The sequence below is a fragment of the Somniosus microcephalus genome, chromosome 1, assembly GCF_052327205.1.
Source record: "Somniosus microcephalus isolate GS21.2 chromosome 1, FLI_Smic_1.0, whole genome shotgun sequence".
Classification (NCBI taxonomy): domain Eukaryota; kingdom Metazoa; phylum Chordata; class Chondrichthyes; order Squaliformes; family Somniosidae; genus Somniosus; species Somniosus microcephalus.
In genome coordinates, this window is record NC_140987.1 from 341,123,305 (window position 1) to 341,147,678 (window position 24,374).

Below are 24,374 nucleotides of genomic sequence, written 5' to 3' on the forward strand. Positions count from 1 at the left end.
CAGGCTTCCAACCAACACATTTACGTCTACATTTGCAGATGGCTCACTTGTTATAGTGGTCAGTGGCTTCATTTGCTGCTCATTAAGGTGTTAGACTGTGACTATTGTGGCTTTGCTCTGATTCAATGGTTACATTTCTTTAATGGCAGGTATCATAGTGTTGCTGACAGTAATTTTACACAAAGTTCCTTGTACAGTCACTCCCTCCACTAAGAGACCTGACTGATGACACCTTGAAACTCACCCCAAAATCTCAACCTCAGTAGATTATATTGTATTGCATTGGTGTGATTCAGCAATAACTGACCAGGATTCAAGTTAAACTGTGAGTGCAGACAAATTCAACTCTAGTGTAAGGAAGCACTTCTTCATTCAAGGAATGATTAACCCCTGGAATGGTCTCCAAGAGTGGAGGCAAAAACTCTGGAGTCATTCATGAGGCAGTTAGATACTGTGATGGAGGAAACTGTATGTTTCAATGGAAGGATGAACTATTTGGCCTCCCTTATCTGTAGTTATCTTTGTGAGCTAATAGCTTGAGCAAAAATATTTATATATGTGTAAAATGAGGAGCACTGGTTGGAGGGAGAGGTTACAACTGAACAATCATGCATACAAATTTAGCCTCCAATTTTCAATTAATAATCAAGAGAATGTGAAATTCTTGAAAATCACTTGTCGTAATCTGGCTGCAATGAGGATCGGTAATTAATACTTTGCAAACATAACCATTGCCTATTCTACATGGAAAGTGAAACCTTGGCTTGTCCCTTTTAAGTGAAAACTATTGCACTGTAGGAATCTACGTACTCCTAACAAAATATACTGAACTCGGAGAGGTTCAACAGAAAAGGTTTAATTGTTGAGACCACATGTTGGACACAAAAATGGCGTCAGAGACTACACCAAGTCCGACTGTCTATAATCAGTCCACAGCTTGGACTGCCCCTCCCCCGCTCTGGGCTTAGCTATGTTGCAGATCGAGTTTCTTAAAGGTGTGATCCTTCTTAAAGGCATGACGCCTGATTTATAGTCCACGGACCGAAAAGCAGATTGTGTCCTTTCTGTGATCGGTACGCCACACAGCTCCCCCCAGAATCCGCTAGTAGGGAGTGTACGAACCGGCGTGGCAGCTTGATGGCACGGCCAGAACGGCTCTTGGCAGTTGGTGTCGGGAGCGGGGCGGTCGGACGCGTCGGGCTCTTAGGCAGTCTGCCCCGCGGTGGGGGTTGGCCCACTTGAACAGGTTCGTCGGGCTCTAGGTGCGCCAGTTTGAGCCGGTCGACCGACACCTTGTCAGTTCTGCCACCCACTTGGAGGAGGAAGAACTTGTTCCCCGTCTGGAGTACCTTGTAGGGTCCGTCGTATGGGGGCCGTAGAGGTCCTCGGTGGGCGTCATGGCGCACGAAAACAAAATTGGCCATGTGCAGGCTAGGCGGTACGCGGGTTGCTGGTTCGCCGTGCCGGCCGGTGGGTACCAGAGCGAACTGTTGTGCTCGGTTGGCGAAAGCGCGGCGTTGCTGGTCAGCCGACCAGGGGGTCGTGGCGGTGGGCAGGAACTCTCCTGGTATGCGCAGCGGCTGGCCGTACACAAGTTCCGCCGCTGAGGCTTGCAGGTCTTCCTTGACCGCAGAGCGTAGGCCAAGTAGCAACCACGGGAGGCGGTCGATCCAAGCCTCGTCCTCGAGGCTGGCGCAGAGGGACGCCTTCATGGACCTGTGGAATTGCTGGCACAGTCCGTTGGCTTGGGGGTGGTAAGCCATGGTGCGGTGAACGGCCACCCCGAGGTTTCGGGCGATGGCGGCCCACAGATCAGAGGTGAACTGCGGGCCTCTATCCGACGTCATGTTGGAGGGGACGCCGAACCGAGCGACCCAGGTCCCGATGAACGCCCTCGCGATGTCGGCGGTGGTGTGGACATCAGTGGAATGGCCTCGGGCCAGCAGGTGGTACGGTCCACGATTGTCAGCAGGTGCGTGTGACCTTGTGATGGCGGCAGGGGGCCGACGAGGTCGATGTGGACGTGGTCAAACCTTCTTTCTGGCACGGTGAACTCCTTGAGTGGGGCTTTGACGTGCTGGTGGATTTTGGCATGCTGGCAAGCTATGCAGGATCTGGACCAGATGCGCACATCTTTGCGCAGGCCGCGCCAGACAAATCGGTTGGCCACCAGTCTAATGGACGCGCGGGTGCCGGGGTGTGAGAGGCCATGGACGATGTCGAACACCCGTTTTCGCCAGGACGCCGGGATTACGGGGCGGGGTTGCGCCAAGGAGGTGTCGCATTTGACTGTGATGGCGGACGGGCCGCAGGCGACGTCGGTCAGTCGCAGCCCTGGGAGGGTTGTGGGCGCGGAGAGCAGATCGGGGTCGGTGCGTTGCTCCGCTGCCAGTTGAGCACAGTCTACTGCCAGGTGGGTGCCGTGGACAGCGGGGCGAAATAGGCAGTCGGCCACCACGTTGTCTCGACCGGAGACGTGCTGGATGTCCGTGGTGAATTTGGACACCGCAGCGAGCTGGCGTTGTTGCCTGGCTGACCGCGGGTCTGCAGATTTTGCCATCGCGAATGTCAGGGGTTTGTGGTCGACAAACGCGGTGAAGGGACGGCCCTACAGAAGAAATCTAAAATGGCGGACTGCCAGGTACAGTGCGAGGAGCTCGCGGTCAAAGGCGCTGTATTTGGCCTCCGGGGGCACAGTTGGCGGCTGAAAAAGGCCAGCGGTTGCCAGGCCCCGTCGACCCACTGTTCGTACACGGCACCGACCGTGTGGTTGGAGGCGTCCATGGTGAGGGCCACCCTGGCGTTGGGCTGTGGGTGAGTGAGCATGGTGGCGTCGGCGAGCGCCTTTTTGGTCGAGTCGAAAGCGGTCAACATGTCCGCCGACCACTCGATCGCCATTCTGTCTTTCTTACCCCGGAGGGCTTCGTATAGGGGCCGCATGAGGGAGGCCGCTCCGGGAATGAAGCGGTTGTAAAAGTTGATCATCCCCAAGAACTCCTGGAGCCCTTTGATGGTGGTAGGCCGGGGGAACTGCTGGACGGCTTGCACCTTGGCGGGCAGGGGAATGGCTCCGTCCTGCGTGATGTGGTGGCCGAGGAATTCGATCCTGCTGAGGCCGAATTGGCACTTGGCTGGGCTGATGATGAGCCCGTGCTCACTGAGCCGCTGGAACAGGGTGCGGAGGTACTCGATGTGTTCCTGCTTGGAGGAACTTGCTACCAGGATGTCATCCAGGTCGACAAAGAGGAACTTCAGGTCCCGGAGGACCGAGTCCACGAGCCGCTGGAAGGCCTGGGCCACGTTTTTGAGGCCGAAGGGCATTCGGAGGAACTCGAATAGCCCAAAAGGGGTGATTATGGTCGTCTTGGGGACGTACGTGGGGTGGACTGGCACCTGATGGTAACCGCGCACCAGGTCGACTTTGGAGAAGACTGAGCGGCCGGCCAGTCTAGCCGAGAAGTCTTGAATGTGCGGTATGGGGTACCGATCCGGCGTGGTGGCGTTGTTTAGGCGCCGGTAGTCCCCGCAGGGGCGCCATCCCCCGTCGGGTTTGGTGACGATGTGGAGTGGGGAGGCCCAGGGGCTGTTGGAGCGGCGGATGATGCCGAGCTGTTCCATTGTGGCGAACTCGGCCCGCGCGATCTCCAGCTTGGCCGGGTCCAGCCTGCGGGCGTGGGCATACACCGGTGGGCCTGTGGTGGGGATGAAGTGTTCTACCCCGTGCTTAGCAACTTTCGCGGAGAAGGTCGGGTTGGTGAGGGCTGGGAACTCAGCCAGGAGTGCTGAGTAGTCGTCCGTTGAGCGGGCGCGGCACTGCCACGCCATTTCGGCGGGTTGGGGGGGGGCCATGGCGCCCGGGATAGGTGACATGGTGTTCATGTCCACGAGGCGGCGCCGAGGCATGTCGACCAACAGGCCGTGGGCGCACAGGAAATCCGCACCGAGGAGCGGGGAGAGCACCTTGGCGGTGATAAACTCCCAGTGGTAGCGGCGGCCTGCGAGGTCGATGGTGACGGTGCGGTTGCCGTACGTCCAGATGTCGATGCCGTTGGCGGCAGCCAGCGCAGGGCCGCGGCCGCCTCGCTGGATCTCGAGGGCGGACGCGGGGATGATGCTGCGCTGCGCGCCCATGTCGCATAGGAAACGGCGTCCAGAGGTGCTGTCCGTAACGTACAGCAGTGCGCCTGCTTGCCCCACGGCCATCATGTAGGCCGGTGTGGGTGCGGTTGGAAACGTGCAGGGATGGCTGCAGCGGCGTGCCCGTGCGCCGAACCGGGTATGGAAGTAGCAGTAGCCCTGGGTCGGAGGGCTTGGGGGATGTGGGGGCCTGGGGGGCCTCGTGGCCGAGCTGTGTGGCCGCGCGATAGAGGGTGGAGCTCGCGCCGACGCTGCGGAGGCCAGGTCGGGGGTGACGGCGTGGTTGGAGCCGGCGGACAGGAGCTTATCGGCTTCGTCGGCCAGGTCCTCGAGGTCCGTGAGGCTGGATGCCATGATCGCCGGGCGGATGCTGGGGGGTAGTTGGCGGATAAAGAGCGTGCGGAAGAGGGAACCGGGCGGTTTCTCGTCGGTCAGAGCAAGCATGTGTGAGAGCAAGTCTGACGGCGTGGAGTCACCGAGGCCCGGGAGGTCGAGGAGGTGGCAGTTGCGCACGAATTGGGAGGCTGTGAATTTTTTAAGGAACGCGGCCTTGAGATGTGTGTACTTGCCTTCCTCCGAAGGGTTTTGTAGTGTTGTCCAGACTCTCGTGATTGTGGAGCTGCCCAGGGAGGCGAGGAGGTAGTCGTACAGCGTTGCGTCGGCTGTGATGCCGCGGAGTCGGAATTGCGATTCGGCTTGAAGGAACCAGGCGGTGGCTAGGTTCTCCCAGAACTCCGGCAGCTTCACAGAAACTACGTTTGTGTCGGCCATGGTTACGCTTAGGAGTCGTCCTGAGCGTCGGGGTCACCAATGTAGGAGTCTACGTACTCCTAACAAAATATACTGAACTCGGAGAGGTTCAACAGAAAAGGTTTAATTGTTGAGACCACATGTTGAACACAAAAATGGCGTCAGAGACTACACCAAGTCCGACTGTCTTTAATCAGTCCACAGCTTGGACTGCCCCTCCCCCGCTCTGGGCTTAACTATGTTGCAGATCGAGTTTCTTAAAGGTGTGATCCTTCTTAAAGGCATGACGCCTGATTTATAGTCTACGGACCGAAAAGCGGATTGTGTCCTTTCTGTGATCGGTACGCCACAGCACTAACTTAAAAATGAAGTCGGTCTATATGTAAATCATGCGTGTGTATATAACTACTATACTTGAGGTGAACTCCAATCTCCTCTGAACTGGGCAGAGTGGCCTGTGAAAGTGTGTACCCCTCTGATGAATTAAGTCAGAGCTGCAGATGGTGGTTGAGAAGGTGGGGGATTTGCAAAAAGACACAAATTATTCCAGCTGTCACTGGAAGTGGATACAGTGCCCATAGGTATACTATCTGAATGGCAGCAGATGAAGGAAGAAGGGGATTTGATTTACTAATTAGAAACATACGTTTTTAAGTTAAGCATTTAACTACTTAGTCATTTAATCGCACCTTACTCTAACGGCAGCACAAATATACATTCCTGTGTAAGATCAGTAAAGCAGGTTTCAGTGATTCCACACTTGCAGCAGGGAGTCACATTCACAGGGAGTGTGGAGTGGAGTCAGGGCTGCCACATTGCAGGCCTGATTCTGCAATCCACACTTCCTGAGAGTACGGCTCCTCAATGGAAAAGTGGGATTGTGCAAGGGACCCTTAAATATTAAATTTCAATGCCTTTTGCACTGTTTAATAGGACATAACCAAAAACTGATTCCAACTATTGGAACAGACCACTGTTGACTGCCCCTCCAACAGAGAAATTCACTACATAAACCACTTTGAGATGTGAAAAAATATGCTATATAAATGGAAGGTTTTGTTTTGTGATATTTGAGCCTGGAACTTACTGTGAGCACTGCTACTGCATAAACTGATATCAACGTCCTCTCTCTGCTATTTTAGCAGAAGTGGTAACCTGCTTTTCGAATTGGATTAAAATCGTGATGAGCTGGGGTTAGAGTTAGTAGGTTAGGCTTTCGTGCAATTATATCACTGACAGTAATTTTTAAATTCTTTATGTTGCCGTCCCATGTATTGGGTCTGAAGAGATCATAGATAAAATATCACATTTTTCAAAAATAAGGAAACTCCTCTCCGTGGAAATTAAATTACATGATTACATTCAGCAAAAATACAACCCAAAAGCTGGGCTTGTTTTAAAAAAGAACACACAGGATCAATGGCTATGCAAATGGAACCCATCATATTCACATCCCATCTAAAACTTTGTAACCTTGTCATGATTCCAGCTGCTCACTCAGGCTGAGCTAGACATTGTGCAACCTTGATTCCCAGTTCTACCTTGAGCTAAGTCTCGAACCCTACAACCCATCCATCACCACGACAGCTTACTTTCACCTCTGACCTTACTTCATACAAGTGCTGCTGAAACCCTTGTCTAAACTTTTATCTCTAAATTTGACATCGCCAACATCCCTGCCAGCCACCTAAGCTCTGCTGCTAAAGCCATGCTCCACACTAAGTCCTGCTTGGCCATTGTCCTTGCAATGACCATTAGCTCTCTGTTTGTCAATAGAGACCCCACCGCTTATCGTGGGCCCATTGGTGCGGACACGATTTTCCCGCTATATGCGTTGACCGGTATTACAGGTAGTGCTATTACTGTACTTTGTTATGTAACAAGAATGTTGTAGATCACTACAACATTTGCTGTTTTGCTATCTACATAGTTCTCTGGTATGATAATGTGATGTTCAAGAAAGATAAATTTCAACCTAAACATTTTGTCTTGAACAATCTATAAATCATAGGAGATCCATAAATCTGTCTACAACTGAGGAAAAAAAGCAGTCAGTCAAGATTGAGGTGATTAGAAGAGCTTTACATAAAAGCTTATTGGATCTTAATGAGGTGTTATTTACTTGTACTTCTTGCAATTTAGTATATGGTATTCGCTGCTCACAATGCGGTCTCCTCTACATTGGGGAGACCAAACGCAGATTGGGTGACCACTTTGCAGAACACCTCCGTTCATACCCCAAGCTTCCGGTCACCTGTCACTTTAATTCTCCACTCTGCTCCCATTCTGACCTCGGCCTCTTACACTGTTCCAGTGAAGCTCAACGTAAACTCAAAGGCACAGCACCTCATCTTTCAATTAAGCACTTTACAGCCTTCTGGACTCAACATCGAGTTCAACAATTTAAGACCATAACCTCTGCCACCCATTTTTTCGGATGGCAGCTGTTGGTGATGGTTCTGCTATTCTCATTTACACCTCCTCTAGACCCATCTTTTATTTCTTTACTTGACCCATTACCATCTCCTTTTGCCTTGCGCCATCATCCCTTTTGTCATTTAATCACTCCTGCCTTGCCTTCCACCCTATCATAAGAACATAAGAAATAGGAGTTGGAGTAGGCCATTTGGCCCTTCAAGCCTGCACCGCCATTCAACAAGATCATGGCTGATCTTCTGTCTCAACTCCAATTTCCCGCACTATCCCCATATCCCTTAATTCCCTTCATTACCAAAAATTTATCGACCTCTGTCTTGAATATACTCAACAACTGAGCATCCACAGCTCTCTGGGGTAAAGAATTCCAAAGATTCACAACCCTTTGAGTGAAGAAATTTCTCCTCATCTCAGTCCTAAATGGCCAACCCCTTATTCTGTGACTGTGACCCCGTGTTCTAGCCAGGTGAAACATTTTCTCAGCATTAACCCTGTCAAACCCCTTAAGAATTTTATATGTTTCAATTAGATCACCTTTCATTCTTCTAAACTCTGAGGAATATAGGCCTAGTCTACTCATTATCTCCTCATAGGGCAATCCCCTCATCCCAGGAACCAGTTTAGTGAATCTTCGCTGCACTCCCTCTAAGGCAAGTTGTCTTTCCTTAGGTAAGGAGACCAGAACTGTAAACAGTACCACAGGTGTGCCTCAGCAATGCCCTGTATAATTGTAGTAAGACTTCTTTACTCTTATACTCTAATCCCTTTGTAACAAAAGCTAACATACCATTTGCTTTCCTAATTGCTGGCTGTACCTGCATGTTAACGTTCTGTGATTCATGTACAAGGACTCCCAGGTCCCTCTCAATGCAAGCATTTCCCAGACTCTCACCATTCAAAAAATATTCTGCTTTTTTGTTTTTCCTACCAGAGTGGATAACTTCACACTTCCCCACATTGTATTCCATTTGCCATGTTCTTGCCCACCCAGTCAACCTATCTATATCTCTCTGTAGCCTCTTTGCGTCTTCCTCACAGCTTACTTTCCCACCTAATTTTGTATCATCAGCAAACTTGGATACGTTACACTCGGTCCCTTCATCTAAGTCATTAATATAGATTGTAAATAGCTGAGGCCCAAGCACTGATCTTTGCCGTACCCCGCTAGTTATAGCCTGCCAACCTGAAAAAGTCCCGTTTATTCCTACTCTCTGTTTTCTGTCCATTAACCAATCCTCAATCCATGCTAATATATTACCCCCAATACCTTGAGCCCTAAATTTGTGTAATAACCTCTTGTGTGGCACCTTATCGAATGCTTTTCAAAAATCCAAATACACTACAGACCTTCCCTTTTGTTCTTTCCTCCCCCCTTTCCCTGCCTCTGCACTTGCTTAAAACCCGTTACATCTCTAACTTTTTCCAGTTCTGACGAAAGGCCATCAACCTGAAATGTTAACTCTGTTTCTCTCTCCACAGATGCTGTCTCTTCTTCTTTTCGTGTCTTCTCACTGTTCCTTTTGGGGAACAGTGTGAAGTAGTGGAAGGATTCGCAGGCTGACTAACAGTCTGACTAGCCATGTTAACGCTCCTTCCATGCCATAAACATCTTTATACCAGCCGATAGGTGGTTAGTCCTATACGGCGGGAGGGTTTTATAGGTTCCCATAACCCATACGTTGAGGGGGGGGCCACCCACACCCAGACTTCAAAGCCGGGCTCCGACTCCACTAGATGCTGCCTGACCGGCTGAGTATTTCCAGCATTTTCTGTTTTTATTTGTTATTTACTTATGTTTGTTCTTACATTCAGTGCATCTTTACGAGGTGTGACCTAGTGAGTAAACACAGCTGTTCCTGCCTAAAATAACTGGAGCACTTAACATACTGTAAACAGCAACTTTGAAATTGATGTTAATGCAAATGGTAAATGATTGTTGCTTTTTGGCCAATATAAGTGACTGCCCGTTTTAAACGTTGATATTTTAAATGGTGGGCGCAGTACATTGAATTCAAAATCCTCGTCCTTATTTACAAATCCCTCCAAGAACTCACCCTACCTCTGCAATCTTCTGCAGCCCTACATGGCTGCCCAACCTCTTTGGCCCTCTGCCTCCCTGCTCCACCACTGGCAAAGCCTTCAGCAGCCTCAGCCTCTTTCAAACTCTCTCCCTAAAATCCTCCCCCACTACCACACCCTCCAGTTTTTTAAGAGCCTCCTCTCTTAGCTCTTCTACTAATGTTCAGCATCATTTTGTGTTCTTTCTGTTAGAGGTACTACATCAATGCCAGTAATTGTTATAGAGGGTGAACTAAAATGTTGATTAAAATTAAAAGGGATTGCATTTGCTTCTGTGTTCACACTGTCACAAAATCAGCAGCAAAATGGTTTAAACCAGTGGTAGTGTGCATTAACAACAAGACATAAACGGTGCACTAATGATTGCTGTACATATTCTCTCTCATTGCCAGCTATTCTCAGTCACTGTAAATCAATTTATCATGTTGGTGGCCTGTCCCTCCATTTGATTATAATTTTGTTTTGTGGATTTGTTTCCAATAAAAGAAGTAATTGGTGTTCAATGTTTAACCCACAATCAAGTATTTTTTTAAAGCTATGCTGAGGGTGGGGGGTGGGGGACGAGTGGTGGGGGAGCCGGGGTGGGATGGTGCCATGGAAGGGGGTAGGGGTAGGAGGGGATAAGTGGAAGAGGGAAAAATTCTCCTCAAAGCAAAAACCATCCAGGCAGCATATGGAGTGAGAGCCTTGGGTTCACCCATGGTTCTAAAGCATAAATTAGCTATGTGCAACAAAGAAGTCAATAATTGATCAAATCTCTCTGCCGATCACCAATAAAAATGGAGAAGATAAAATCGGCACAAATGATGGTACTCAGAATTCATGCACTTGGGAAAATAGGGAAATAATGGCAAATTGTAAAGACCCATGTTCAAAGAGATTCAAAGGCCGGAATTTTCCCGTTAAAAATCGGGTGGGTTTGGCGCATGGGGGCAGTTAAATTGTTAAAAATGGGATTCCTGACCTGATCCCGCCTCCAACCCGCCCACTTCCAGTTTTGACGGAGGCGGGCGACCAACCCACTCCCAGGGGGCGGAATGTCAATTTAAATATTATGATGAGGCTGGAAGACTCTTCTTTTAACCTCCATTTTGAATTTAACTGCACCCCACCGATGATGTTGAGGCCGGCCACACTCCTCCAGTGGCTGGCCCCGATCCTCTCTCCCACTGTACCGATCCCTGGCCGACCCCAATCCCCAACCGACTCTTCGTGTGGACCCCGACCGACCCCAACCCCGCTCCCCGGCCGAGCCGCCTGCGATCCCCGACCGACCCACCCCCCTGCCCAATCCTCCCCCCGGACCGAACCCTCCCTCCCTCTCTACAGCTGTAGGCCTACCCGCCCGCAGCCAGCCAGCCTCTCAATCTGGCTGGCTGTGGGTGGGAAACCGAGGCCTCACATGCAAATCAGGCCCTGCCATGAAAGCTGGCAGGGCCTGCAGGACCTCCTGCCTTAGAGTTCCCCCCACCCTCAACCCGCCTACCTCCAGAAAATTCCAACCAAAGAGTTCAAAGTATTTGTTCCATTTGTTAATGCCATTCTATCATTCCTATTAAGAGCTCTGTGCGACAGAAAGCTGGGACAATGCAGCCACCTCTGAATGCTAATACTGCATTCTTCTTATTTTATTTCAGTCAGTCTCTTTGCATAAAGACCTTTTTTCTTTTAATTTCTCTTGGATAATAGAAGAGCATAGGAAGGAGGATGTCCCTTACATTTTGGTTTGTGTACCAATAGAGTGAAGCTTCCTTCAGAATAAACCAATATTTCTTCCATTTCTGAGTGAAGTATCCTTTGGCATCTTTCTTCTTCCACAGCCAGCCCTCACAGTCCCCATGGCCTAAGTCCTTACAGGAAATTCGCCTCCTGCTGGCACCAGTTAGGGAACCTGATGGAGGAAACAAAAATGAAACTGCAAAAAGGAAGAATGTATGCAAGAGTAGTGACGTAATAAAGACTACACACTTGGTTGTACATAAAGCAAGGCTTTAATCGACTTGTAACAAAACATGGAGGTCTAGTTAGTAGTCACTAGCTTCCTGTTTCCAGGCTGTCTCTGGCCAAGGTGGGCCCACGCCCGAGTATTTATACTCCTCGGGCGGCGCCCTCAGCTGGCAGTTCAGTAGTACTTCTTGTAGCAGTTGTGATTTATGACAAGTAGTATATCTTTTTAACATTTACATTGATTCAGCATCAACATAATTGAGGAATATAGTGCCGTCCTGATAGAGTACCACCTAACTTCTCTTTGGTTGTAATCAAGTGCATCCATGTTTGAGTGGCTTACGCAGCAGTACTGGTTTGAAGTATTCCCAAATTCCACTCACCACAGGAAAGGATAGGCCAGGAAAAGATGAGAAGCTGGTAAATGTAGGGTGAAAGTATGACTAACAGCACGAATGCTACACGGTAGAAATATTTAATGCATTCTTAAGACATTCCTCTTTCTGTGATATTAAACAAAGAGATAACCTATTTATTTTAAATGGGTTAATACTTCAATTAAAACAGCAGACACAAGAATGCCCAAGCACGTTAAGCACTCATCACTAGTACCGGCAACAGACCTTTCGAGGTTTATGTTATTTTAGTTTATTAGGCTTGGTGTTTCTGCTCTGTGGTTGTAAATTAAAGCTATTATTGCAGTATTATTGATTTCCTACATTCATTCAGAAAAGGTGGGAGGAAATGGTAAACACATTCCAATAAACAGCAATCCTCATCACTGTTAAAAGGGGTTGTGTCACCTACCCAAATCTACAAAAATAAAAGATCATGCAGGATTGAAAAAAATGAAAAAACATGCAGTAAATTGGAGCCAATTCCGGTTTCTGCTGTGGAGTAGGTTTTTCAGCGTTGTAAATTTTGATATTTAATGCCAATATTTGTCTCTTTCACATATCCCAATGAAGTTTCATAGATTTTTTCAAAGGCTTTTACATTTGCAATGTTATGATGAATTTCAACCAATGCACAAAAGAGAATTGAATATGATAGTGTTAATTATCCAAAGGATGTCAATATTAAGGATGTCACAAATCATTAAAAGCCAGTGGACAGGTACAAAAAGCCATTAAAAAGCTAATGGAACGTTGGCCTTTATCTCAAGGGCACCGGAATACAAAGCAGAGGAAGTTAAGCTTCAGTTGTATAGAGCCTTGGTCAGACCCCATCTGGCGTACTGCATTTAATTTTGGATACGGCATCTCAGGAAGGATATATTGGCCTTGGAGAGAGTGTAGTATGGATTCTATACCGGGGTTTAGAGGGTTAAATTATGAGGAAAGGTTGCATAAACTTTTCTTGTATTCACTTGAGTATAGGAGATTGAGGGGTGGATCTGATCGAGGTGCTTAAAATGTTAAAAGAATTTAATAGGGTAGATACAGAGAAACTATTTCCTCTGGTGGGAATCAAGAACATTATCTTAAAATTAGAGCTAGGCCATTCAGGAGCAAAACAAGTAAGTATTTTTTCACACAAAGGATAGCAGAAATTTGGAACTCTCTCTCCCTGAAGGCTGTGGATGCTGGGTCAGTTAGGGCTTTCAAGACTAAGATCGACAGGTTGATGCTTTGTTTTAAGAATTTCCACTGCTCTTGTGACTATACTGAATTATTTTGTGTAGATGAAAATCAGTTTGAATTTCTATTTACCTACATAAATGGCAAACGATTGCAGTGTGATATATTGTGCAATGGAACTGTGGATAGGTTAGCTGTTGGTTGCTATGGCTGCTGACTGGGGAATGTTTTACAGAATGGACTGTGGCTGGGGGCAGGGGAAAGAAAGTTCATTCATGCAGTCGGGAGCAGCTGGTTTAAGCAGTGAGCTTGTTTGTACATTTTATAGATGTGCCGGTTTGCAATCTCATTGCACACTTGTTATTCCACTTGTGTACGGCTACAGACATGGCTGATCAAAAGTAATAATGATTTAATTAATCGCAATCCTCAAGATTGCATCTTACACAAACCTTTCAGAAAAAGCGATGTGGTAAAAGCAGATATATGCTATAAAGGCTAAAAGAATACCAAATATAGGTTACACAAAAATATCATGATTTGAAGTATTGCAGTACTATGACAGCTAGTTCAATAACAGCTTAAAGAATGCAATGCTACCAAGGTTAAGCAGTTCTTCTGGAACTTGGCGCTACAATGCAAAAATTTTCAGCCTTATAGAATAGAATCATAGAATCATACAGCAGAGAAGGAGGCCTTTCGGCCCATTGCACTTGTGCCTGCTCTTTGGTAGAGCTATCTAATTAGTCCCACTCCCCTGCTCTTTCCCCATAGCCCTGCAAATTTTTCCTTTTCAAGTATATATCCAATTCCTTTTTAAAAGTTCGTACTGAATCTGCTTCCACCATCCTTTCAGTCAGTGCATTCCAGATCATAACATCTCGCTGCGTAAAAAACATTTTGTTCATCTCCCCCCAGTTCTTTTGCCAATTATCTTAAATCTGTGTGCTCTGGTTACTAATCCTCCCACCAGTGGAAACAGTTTCTCCCTATCTACTCTATCAAAACCCCATATATTTTGAACAACTCTATTAAATGTCCCCTTAACCTTTTCTGCTCTAAGAACAATCTCAGCTTCTCCAGTCTCTCCATATAACAAGTCCCTCATCCTTGGTAGCAGTCTGGTAAATCTCCTCTGCACCCCCTCCAAGGCCCAGAACTCCTTCCTAAAGTGTGATGCCCTGACTTGGCCACAATACTCCAGCTGAGGCAGAACCAGTGATTTATAAAGTTTCACCATAACTTGCTTGCTTTAGTACTCTATGCCTCTATTTATAAAGCCAAGGATATGGTATGCTTTTATTAAACAGCCTTCTCAACTTGTCCTGCCACCTTCAATGATTTAAACGGACTTACTTGTATATTTCTTACCTTTGGGTCTCTTTTTGGTTTTCGCCCTCAGAGAGGCGTAATGAAAAGACTGCAAAAAGCAAGCAAACAGGATAATTAAACATTTATAGTCAATGTACTGACGCTTTGAAGCACGTTGAAAAAGAATATTAATTGCCAAGTTTATAAAAGAAACCTTGTGGTTTATTTCACGTCCCATAGTTTATCCATCGCATTAATTCTATATCATGGATTGAAACTAACAATTCAAATGCACAGTACTCTGCAGTCAAACCAAGTGGTGCAGATGCTGATGTTATTGCTTTTCAGTGCAGGTACTATAGTGACCACAGTTGAGAACCAGAAGGGTTCAAGACATGACTGCATGCTGGAGGGAACTGTGCAAAGCTGGCAGTGACATCAGGGAATCCTTCATCAGTCCTACATGAGAAAGGCTACCAGGGAATTCAGCACAGAGCACCAACAGGCACAAATATTGTCAGCATAATATCAAAAAGCAACAGTCAGGAATAATACAGCCTTTTCACATCACCACAAAGACAACAGAGCCCACATTTTCAATGAGAAACTGTGTGAAAATCACTTCAAGATTCCATTTGCAGGCACCTACTAGACAGTTTACCGTAGGGTGAGATTTTCCACCTATTGACTGTGAATGTGAAAAATCTATCATCCTTATATGTTTTTGTCAAGCTGAACTTAAAGGGCCACTAGGGTAAATTGTAACATAGGAACAGGAGTAGGCCATTCAGCCCCTCAAGCCTGCTCTGTCATTCAACTAGATTGTGGCTCATCCGTACCTCAACTCTATTTACCTGCCTTTGATCAATAGTCCTTGATACCCTTATCTAATAAAAATCTACTGATCTCAGTCTTGAAAGCTCCAATTGATCCACAGCCTTTTGGGGGAGAGAGTTCCAGATTTCCACTACCCTTTGCGGGAAAAAAGTGCATCCTGATTTCACTCCTGAATAACCTAGCTCTAATTTTAAGATTATGCCTCCTTGTTCTGGACTCCCCCACCAGAGGATATAGTTTCTCTGTATCTACCCGATCAAATCCTTTTATCATTTTAAACACCACAATCAGATCACCCAACTATTCTCTATGTAGGGAATTCAGGTGCACGCTTGATTTGTGGGTGCATGATTTTCAATCCATTAAAACAAGTGAACAGAAAACCGTGGCCCTATGAATGCCTGCTTGACTTCCCAATGTGGTGCTGGCTCAGGAAGCTCCACATCAGCAGCGTTAAAGGCAAACAGTTAACCCTCAATATCTGTATGAAAACGTTTCTGTGTTTGGCAGCTGTGGTAAGGGGACACAAACTGCATCAGAACATGTCTCAAGAACATTAGTGCATCGCTTGCATGTGACATTCCTGTAATGAAGTGGCATATGGCCTTTCCAGTATTCAGCATTTCAATAAAGACAGTGCCTTTTCAAAGGAAATTTTAAAAAAATGCCCCCCCCCCCCCCACAAAACTGCTACTTTTCATATAAACATACAGAAGGTGAAATTGGTCTTTGCCAGTAGCCTGAAACGGGCTTGTGGCGAATCGGCAGCTGGTTTTTACACTGCGTGCGGTTTTCTTTACCAATGGCCGTTGTGTAAAATGGGCTGCCAATTCGCTAAAAGCCCATTTCACTCCACAGACGTAGACAGGGTATACATATCAGGAAAGGATGAACAGGCTGGGTCTCTTTTCTCTTGAAAAAAGAAGGCTGAGGGGTGACCTAATAGAGGTCTTTAAAATTATGAAAGGTTTTGATAGAGTGGACACAGAGAGAATGTGGGGAAGAGCAAAACTAGAGGCCATCAATATAAGATAGTCACCAAGAAACCCAATAGGGAATTCAGAAGAAACTTCTTTAACCAAAGAGTGGTGAGATTGTGGAACTCGCTACCACAGGGAGTGGTTGAAGCGAATAGTATAGATGCATTTAAGGGGAGGCTAGACAAGCATATGAGGGAGAAGGGAATAGACGGTTATGCTGATAGATTTAGATGAGGAACGATGGGAGGAGGCTCGTGTGGAGCATAAACGCCGGCATGGACTGGCTGGGCCGAATGGCCTGTTTCTGTGCCATATATCCTATGTAATCCTATGTAACCAATTGCATCCCCATAATTCCTATTAGTAGCCGAAAACATGGGAAACAAACAAACTAATTCCAGTATTATATACACATTTTAAACCTGCTGCGCTTATGCACGGAATAAATATTTGAAATCAAGGAAGATGCAGGGCTGTGGGCAGTGGGATTAGTTTTGGGTTGTTATAAACGAAGAGCCAGCACAGACACAATGGCCCAGAAATTCGGGTCCCAACGGGTGAGCACGCATGGGGTACTCACACGTAGGCCCAACGAAATTGCTGGTTCCGTGCATGTACTGCGCATGCGCGGGAAACCGGCACTTCCGTTCCCCTGAAAGAAGGGGTTCAGAAGTCGAACGCGTGCGCCGGAGAGGCAGCGCATGCGCATTGAACTTATGTTTTTTTTGCAGCTTTCTCCGGGAGGGTAAGTCTCCAGCAGTTACACTTTTAAAAAGCTGGCGCAAGGCGAATTAATTAAAATTAAAACATTTTTTCCACAGGTTTATTATTTTTAAATACTTTAAAGAAAGGTAAGTTTATTTTTAGCCCTGTTAGAAAATGTAATTATTTTTTTCAAAAATTTATATTGTTTAAAAGTTATTTCATGTAATTTATACTTTATTTTAAAAATGTGATTTAAAAAAAAAAATTATTTGAGGTTTTAGTGATGTTTTGGGGCTTATAGTATTTATAGGTTTGACAGCTCTTCCTGTCAAACTTATGAATGAAGCATTCCTTGCTACCATTGGCTCTCCATGGCCCACGTGATCCCAGGGGACGCATCAAACTAACTGCGCCCCTGGGATACGTAAGCACTGCGCGCTGGCAGTGGAGGAGGCCCAGGATCGGAATCCCACGTGGGCCCACAGCTCAACGGCCAGCACACTAGGTAAGTGCAGGTCGGGGGCTTGCACCCGCGGGAAGCCCCCGACCTGAATTTCTAGACCAATGGGAAAAATTGCCTCCTTCTGTGCTGTAAAATTGGATGGTAAGCCTATGAGCATATAGAATATATGACATGAGAATATAGTCACTAGAAAACAAAAAGCTGAGGGGTGACCAAGTAGAGGTCTTTAAAATTATGAGGGGGTTTGATAAGATAGACATAGAGAAGATGTTTTCACTTGTGGGGAGTCCAAAACTAGGAGCCCTCAATATAAGATAGTCACTAATAAATCCAATAAAGAATTTCGGAGAAACTTCTTTACCTAGAGAGTGGTTAGAATGTGGAACTTGCTACCACAAGGTGTAGTTGAGGCCAATGGCATAGATGCATTTCAGAGGAAGCTAGATAAGCAGCTGGGGAAGAAAGGAATAGAAGGATATGCTGATAGGATTAGATGAAGTAGGGTGGGAGGAGGCTCGGGTGGAGCATAAACATCGGCATGGACCTATTGGGCCAAATGGTCTGTGCTGTAAATCTATATAATTCTATGTAATATAATGATACACCCAGTACTATGAAATCTGTTTTTAAGAATATGTATGTTAGAGTTTCCAAAGAACTGCTGGCAGTGAATGACTAAAAGAGAGCTTAATAGCAAGCCTTAAAATGCACTCTTAAAGCAAAATTGTGGCAAGATTTATTCCACAAACAGTACATTCTTCATATTATGTAAGTATCAGAAGATTGGAACCTTTCAGACCATCTACCAGCAGCGAACATTATAAATAAAAAATAACTAGCCCGTGTGTGAGGTACGTCACACAGCTGGTCTCCAACATTTCTTTGATCAAATGCTCTCCAGACAGTTTGAGGTTCTTTCTGCCTTGCCACAAAAAGGCCATCTAAGAACAGTGTACTTTATATTGGCTGAGTTTGAGTGGAATTCATGAATATTATTCAGAAAAGCTTACATAAATCAAATAGCACCATATCAAAGAGCAACATTGAGCAATATTACATCCATGCAAGACAACTGAACCTGTGGTTTTAATACAGATCATCTAGTCGTTATCACATTGCTGTACATTACAACAGTGACTACACTTCAAAAATACATCATGGGCTGTAAAGCACTTTGGGACGTCCTAAGGTCGTGAAAGACGATATATAAATGTAAACCATTCCTTTTTTCTTTTAATAAGACAGTCAGTGCGGAGATTACTCCATGATTCCCCTTGCAGGGAGGTACTAGACAGCTTACCATACATCCATGTCAAGCTGAAATGGCAGTCATTATCGTGAAAATTGACAACTTTCGTCACTTTGTTTGACAACTGTAGTATGGTAACACAAACTTCGTCCAAATATGTCATTATGTCACAAGAGTATTCTTGTATCAGAAATTCAACTGGACCAGCCACATAAATTGCTTGGCCGCTTTAGCAGGTCAGAGGTTGGGTATGCTGTGGCGAGTGTCTCACCTCCTGACTCCCCAAAGTCTCTCCACCACCTACAAGGCAGCCAGGCGTGTGATGGAATACTCTCCACTTGTCTGGATGGGTGCAGCTGCAACAACACTCATGCCGCTAGCCACCATCCATGATAAAACAGTCCGCTTGATCGGCACCCCATCCACCACCTTAAACATTCACTCCCTCCACCACCGGCATACCGTGGCTGCAGTGTGCACTATCCACAGGATGCACAGCAACAACTCGCCAAGGTTTCTTCGACAGCACCTCCCAAACCCGCGACCTCTACCAGCTAGAAGGACAAGGGCAGCAGGTGCATGGTAATACCACCACCTCCAATTTCCCCTCCAAGTCACACACCATCCTTACTTGGAAATATATCGCCAATTCTCCATCATCGCTGGGTCGAAATCCTGGAACTCCCTCCCTAACAGCACTGTGGGAGTACCTTCACCACACGGACTGCAGCAATTCAAGAAGGCAGCCCACTACCACCTTCTCAAGGGCAAATGGAGATGGGCATTAAATGCCGGTCTTGCTAGCGACGCCCATATCCCGAGAATGAATAAAAAGAAAACTTGCACATGATGCAGTGAAACGACATTTAGCTTTTGCACTGTTCTTTCACCCTCAAAACTGTAGATAGCAAGTGCTACTGGACATCTAAACATCTGATAAATCACCATAAATTTACTTTGTTTCAGTTCACTGAATTGCAACTGGTTTCTGATGTATGGCAGCAGTACACTAGCAAATCTACTGCTTCAAACAGTAATCCAGTGAAGGGCAGCATTTAGCATTGCAATCATTGACTGCTGGAGTGGGTTTATTCCCTACACAGTCTAGATAATCCTATAAACATGTTTCCTATGTGATTGACAGTAGATCAGTCAGAAATTCAACTTGGGCAATCTTGGGGAGGACAGGCATCACTTTTATTTATTTTGAAAAACACATCAAATGTGTTTCTTCTGTTGATTTAATGAATTATTTAGTATGAATACTTTTACCTACAGGAGACAAAACAAGGCATCAATCAAATACTGTGACATCTTTCAATATTAAACCAAACTGGGTCACCTTAAAGATAGTTTGCTGTCTTTTTACATTAACTTAGAAAGTATAACATATTATATATCTGGTTGCTGCATTTCTCAGCATTTTCAAGATCTGTGAACACTTAGAATAAGCTAATGAAAGTATTAAGTAGATATCAGCAGACATTTTACAGTAAGGGACACAGCACTGGAAACACTTGACACAATTAAATAAAGTTTCTATAAAATATTCAATTTACTGTTGGAGATAAATTTTTCACAATCCCCATGTACAAGAACACTGTGGAATAGGGAATGTCTGATGCTCGAGGGATTCCACTGAGGCTTTATGTGAAAGTTAATTATGTTGGAAATTATTATTTTTGATGGGCATTTAACAAGTCCTTCAGTAACAGAAGTGAGTCTTTAACTAGTATTTGGCCTTAACCCTTAAACTGTTGGGAGCTCCAGGAAACTCCACAGTCTTCCTGGGCTGGTCAATTTTTCCTCTTTCATTAACAACAACTTGCATTAAATAGTGCCTTTAATGTAGCAAAATATCCCAAGGTGCTTAACAAGAGTGTAATCAATGAAAACATTTTTGACACCGAGCCACAGGAGATATCAGGACAAATGACCAAAAGCTTGGTCAAAGAGGTAGGTTTTAAGGAGCATCTTAAAGGAGGAGAGAGAGATAGAGAGACGGAGAGGTTTAGGGAGGGGATACCAGAGCTTAGGGCCAAGGCAGCTGAAAGCACAGCCGCCAATGTGGAGCGATTAAAATCGGGGTTGCACAAGAGGCCAGAATTGGAGAGCGCAGAGATCTCAAAGGCTTGTAGGGCTGGAGGAAGTTACATAGATAGGGAGGGGCGATGCCATGGAGGGATTTGAACACAAGGATGAGGATTTTAAAACTGAGGCACTGTCGGACTGGGAGCCAGTGTAGATCAGCAAGCACAGGGATGATGGGTGAATGAGACTTGGTACGAGTTAAGATATGGGCAGCAGAGTTTTGGATGTACCCAATTTTATGTAGGGTAGAATGTGGGAGGCTGGCCAGGAGAGCATTGGAATAGTCAAGTCTAGAGATAACAAAGGCATGGGTGAGGGGTTCAGCAGCAGATAAGCTGAGGCAGGGTTGAAGTCAGGCAATGTCACGGAGGTAGAAGTAGGCAGTCTTGGTGATGGAGCAGATATGTGGTCGGAAGCTTATCCCGAGATCAAACACAACACCAAGGTTGCAAAAGGTCTGGCTCAGCTTCAGACAGTTGCCAGGGATAGAAACGGTGGTCAGGGAATGGAGTTTGTAGTGGGAACTAAAGACAATGGCTTTCAGCTTTTTGAAGTGACGGAGACCATTTAATACATTTTTATAAAATGTTCATTCTCGGATGTGAGCATCGCTGGCAAGGCCGGCATTTACTGCCCATCCCTAGTGGCCCCGAGAAGGTGGCTGGGAGCCTTCTTGCATAGCCGTTTGATACAACTTAATGGCTTGTTAGGATGCTTCAGAGGGCATTTAAGAGGCAACCACGTTGCTGTGGGACTGGAGTCACATATAGGCCAGACCAGGTAAGGGCGGCGGGTTTCCTTCCCTAAAGGACATTCGTGAACCAGTTGTGTTTTTATCGACATCTAAAGCTGACAGCCTCATGATTACTTTAACTGATACCAGACTTTTATTTCCAGATTTTTAAAAATCAAGTTCAAATTCTCAAACTACCATGGTGAGTATGGGTGGGTATATTCAGGTGACGTGTTCATTATGGGACATATCTCCGAGCATTAATGCCATGGCAATGTTGAACCCTGGGACAGATGGTACAATCCTGGCATCCAGCTGATTGGGGGAGGCCTGTGTCCCACCATAGGAATATAATTAATCGCAAGGTATGGCCATTATATTCTCTCGACCTTAGAATTTTGAACAATTAAAGAAAAAAAACCACGTTTTTTTCTTTAGCTGTCTCAGAGCATGTCTGCAGCAGCGATCTCCCATCTCGGAGACAGGCAGGAATCCTGCCTAATCTATGCAAATAAGGCTAACCCTGAAAATCAGCCAAGGCCAGCAGTGTAACCATGGGTGAACTGAAACCTTGTCCGGCCAAAGTCACAGCAGGATACTGCCCAAGAGGAAAACTTCATGCAGTGGTTTTACAATATTTTTTGGATAGCTATTTTAGGCAAACCTGCACATCTTTACACATGGTCATTTAGAATCACAATGGGGGTAACTTTGGTGATAGTGTAAAACGGGCGATATCAGATCAGCTGCCCGTTGTACACCTCGCCCGATTTTCATTCCCATTAAAATCAATGTCTGTAAAGCGCTTTGGGATGTCCTGAAAGATCGGGAAAGGAGCTATATAAATGCAAGCTGAACAGGCTGGGGCTCTTTTCTCTAGAAAAGAGAAAGCTATGGGGTGACCTGATAGAAATCTTTAAGATAAGGAAAGGGTTTGATAGGGCAGATGTAAAGAAGATGTTTCCACTTTTAGGGGAGTCCAAAACTAGAGGTCATAAATATAAGATAGTCACTAATAAATTCAATCGGGAATTCAGGAGAAACTTCTTCACCCAGAGAGTGGTAAGAATGTGAAACGTGCTACCACAATGATTGGTTGAGGTGAATAGCATAGATGCATTTAAGGCAAAGCTAGATAAGCACATGAGGGGGAAAGGAATAGAACGTTTTGCTGATAGGGTTAGATGAAGAGGGGTGGGAGGAGGTCCGAGTGGAGCATAAACACCGGCATAGAACAGATGGGCCAAATGGACTGCTTCTGTGCTACACACTCAATGTAACTCAATGTAAGTTCTTTCTTTTCTTTAATGTAAATCAGACAAGATGTATAATGGGAGGCTGAACTGATATCGCCTGCTTTATACTATCACCTGAAGTTAAAATTACCACCAGTCAGAATTAAGTCACCTACTGGCACACCCTGATATTTTTTAACACATGCCAAATTCTGAGGCTCTGAAGTCACTCCCGGTTTCCGCCAGGTGGGGGCAGTTAAAATCGAGGCCTTAGTGTGTCTTGCACACTCAAAACATCTGAAAATGTTACTTGCATTTGCCACTTTCATCAATCATCTTGCTGTGGATGTAATACAGATAATGATAGGACTGTCAGCTTTAGAACATGTTTCATTTACTATCCTACTGATTGAGTGGCAGCTTACTTTGATCCTGGAGAATCACACGCATTCCCCCTGGTTTTTGCTGCAAAAGAATTGCTGCACAATTGAGCATTTGGTTGTTAAGACGCTTGATTGCAAAATAATGAATGCTCTGTTTGGCTTTTTTTTGTTGTATTCAGGGAATTGAAGTGTGGCAACATACAATTATTGCTCTTTGTTTAGCTGATTCAATATAAGGACACAAGATTAAATATACCACTAAACACAGGTTATTATAATAGGTAAATTCTCATGAATGCAGCATTTTGGCAGGAAGGACTACAATTTCTACAAGGAAGGAGAAAGGACAAATTTTACATGGTGTTAAACTGAAGTCCACTATTACGCATAAACTAAATCTAGTAATCAAACGGCGGTATAACAGTACACGATGACCTCAGTTCTGTTGAGTTTGCCATGATACAAGTCTCTAGCTTGTCCTAATGCCACCACTTGCCGATATGGTATGTGAAGATTGTGTTCATCTGGTACCCAAGTGCTGCCAATTTAAACTCTTTTCAGAAGCTACTCTGCTCCTGCGTTCTGTAACAGCATCTCAAGGCACAGACAGCCACAATGAATCGGTGGCCTCACGTTTAAAAAAAAAATGATAGAATTGGCCCAGTATTTCTTACTCACATCTGGTTGTCAAACTCATTTAATGCGCTGTCTGATCACTCACATCTCTGTCAAGACCCTCCGACATGATATCTTTGGTACTGAAACAGCAAGAATGGAAATGTATTTTGAAGCCACGACTCTGAGGAGTGATTTTCTTGGCACCTTACGTTAGTGTATAGGTATCTGGACTTATTGCCGAGATTAATGCTCTGTTAGGTACTCGAGAGGGATCAAGGACAGCCTATTTTTGCTCCCACTATAAAGAAGAGTTTTTAAGGAAATCATATGATATCCGGGCTAGCCCCAAATTCGTAAAGCCAAAGGCCTAGAAATTCACTGGGCAGTCTTGCCAGGGCGCCGAAAGTACCGCCCTGGAAGGAGTCGCGGCCGCCCGCCGCAAATTCACTTTCAGCGCCCCAGACGGAAGCGCGGCGCTACTCGAGGCGCCCCGCATCCCTCCTGGGGCGCTGCAACTAAAAATCGCAACGCAACGTGCCGCGCGCCTTCCTCCCCTTCGTAAAGGGGAGGGGCCTGCTGCAGCACGCTCGAAGAGCGCAAGTGCCGGCAAAAGAGCCCGGCACCGAGGAGAAGTGCCGGGCTCTTGGGACACAGCCGGCACTCCGCGGGGGGGGGCTCAGGGGGCCGGGGACGGTGGCGCGGGGAGGTGCTGGCAGGTGGCCAGCAAAAAAAATGGCCGCCCCGCACCTCAACCACCGCAGGTAGGCCCCCCTGAGCCGGTCGCAAATTGCGACCGGCATTAAAGCAGGGGGCGCTACTAAATTTCGCATTTGGGGCGGT

The 24,374-nt window shown here is 46.0% G+C and overlaps 1 protein-coding gene across 3 annotated transcripts in view; it reads right to left on the reverse strand.

Moving 5' to 3' along the window:
- The window catches only part of LOC147124941 (connector enhancer of kinase suppressor of ras 2), a 1,271,510-nt gene that overhangs the window by 126,324 nt on the left and 1,120,812 nt on the right, over positions 1–24,374 (reverse strand). For all 3 annotated transcript variants that reach the window (XM_085995047.1, XM_085995029.1, XM_085995038.1), the window contains 2 exons: positions 14,301–14,349; positions 11,121–11,293 (listed from right to left, as the gene is read on the reverse strand). In XM_085995047.1, coding sequence (XP_085851173.1) covers positions 11,121–11,293; positions 14,301–14,349 — 222 coding nt within the window. The remainder of the gene's footprint in view (positions 1–11,120; positions 11,294–14,300; positions 14,350–24,374) is intronic.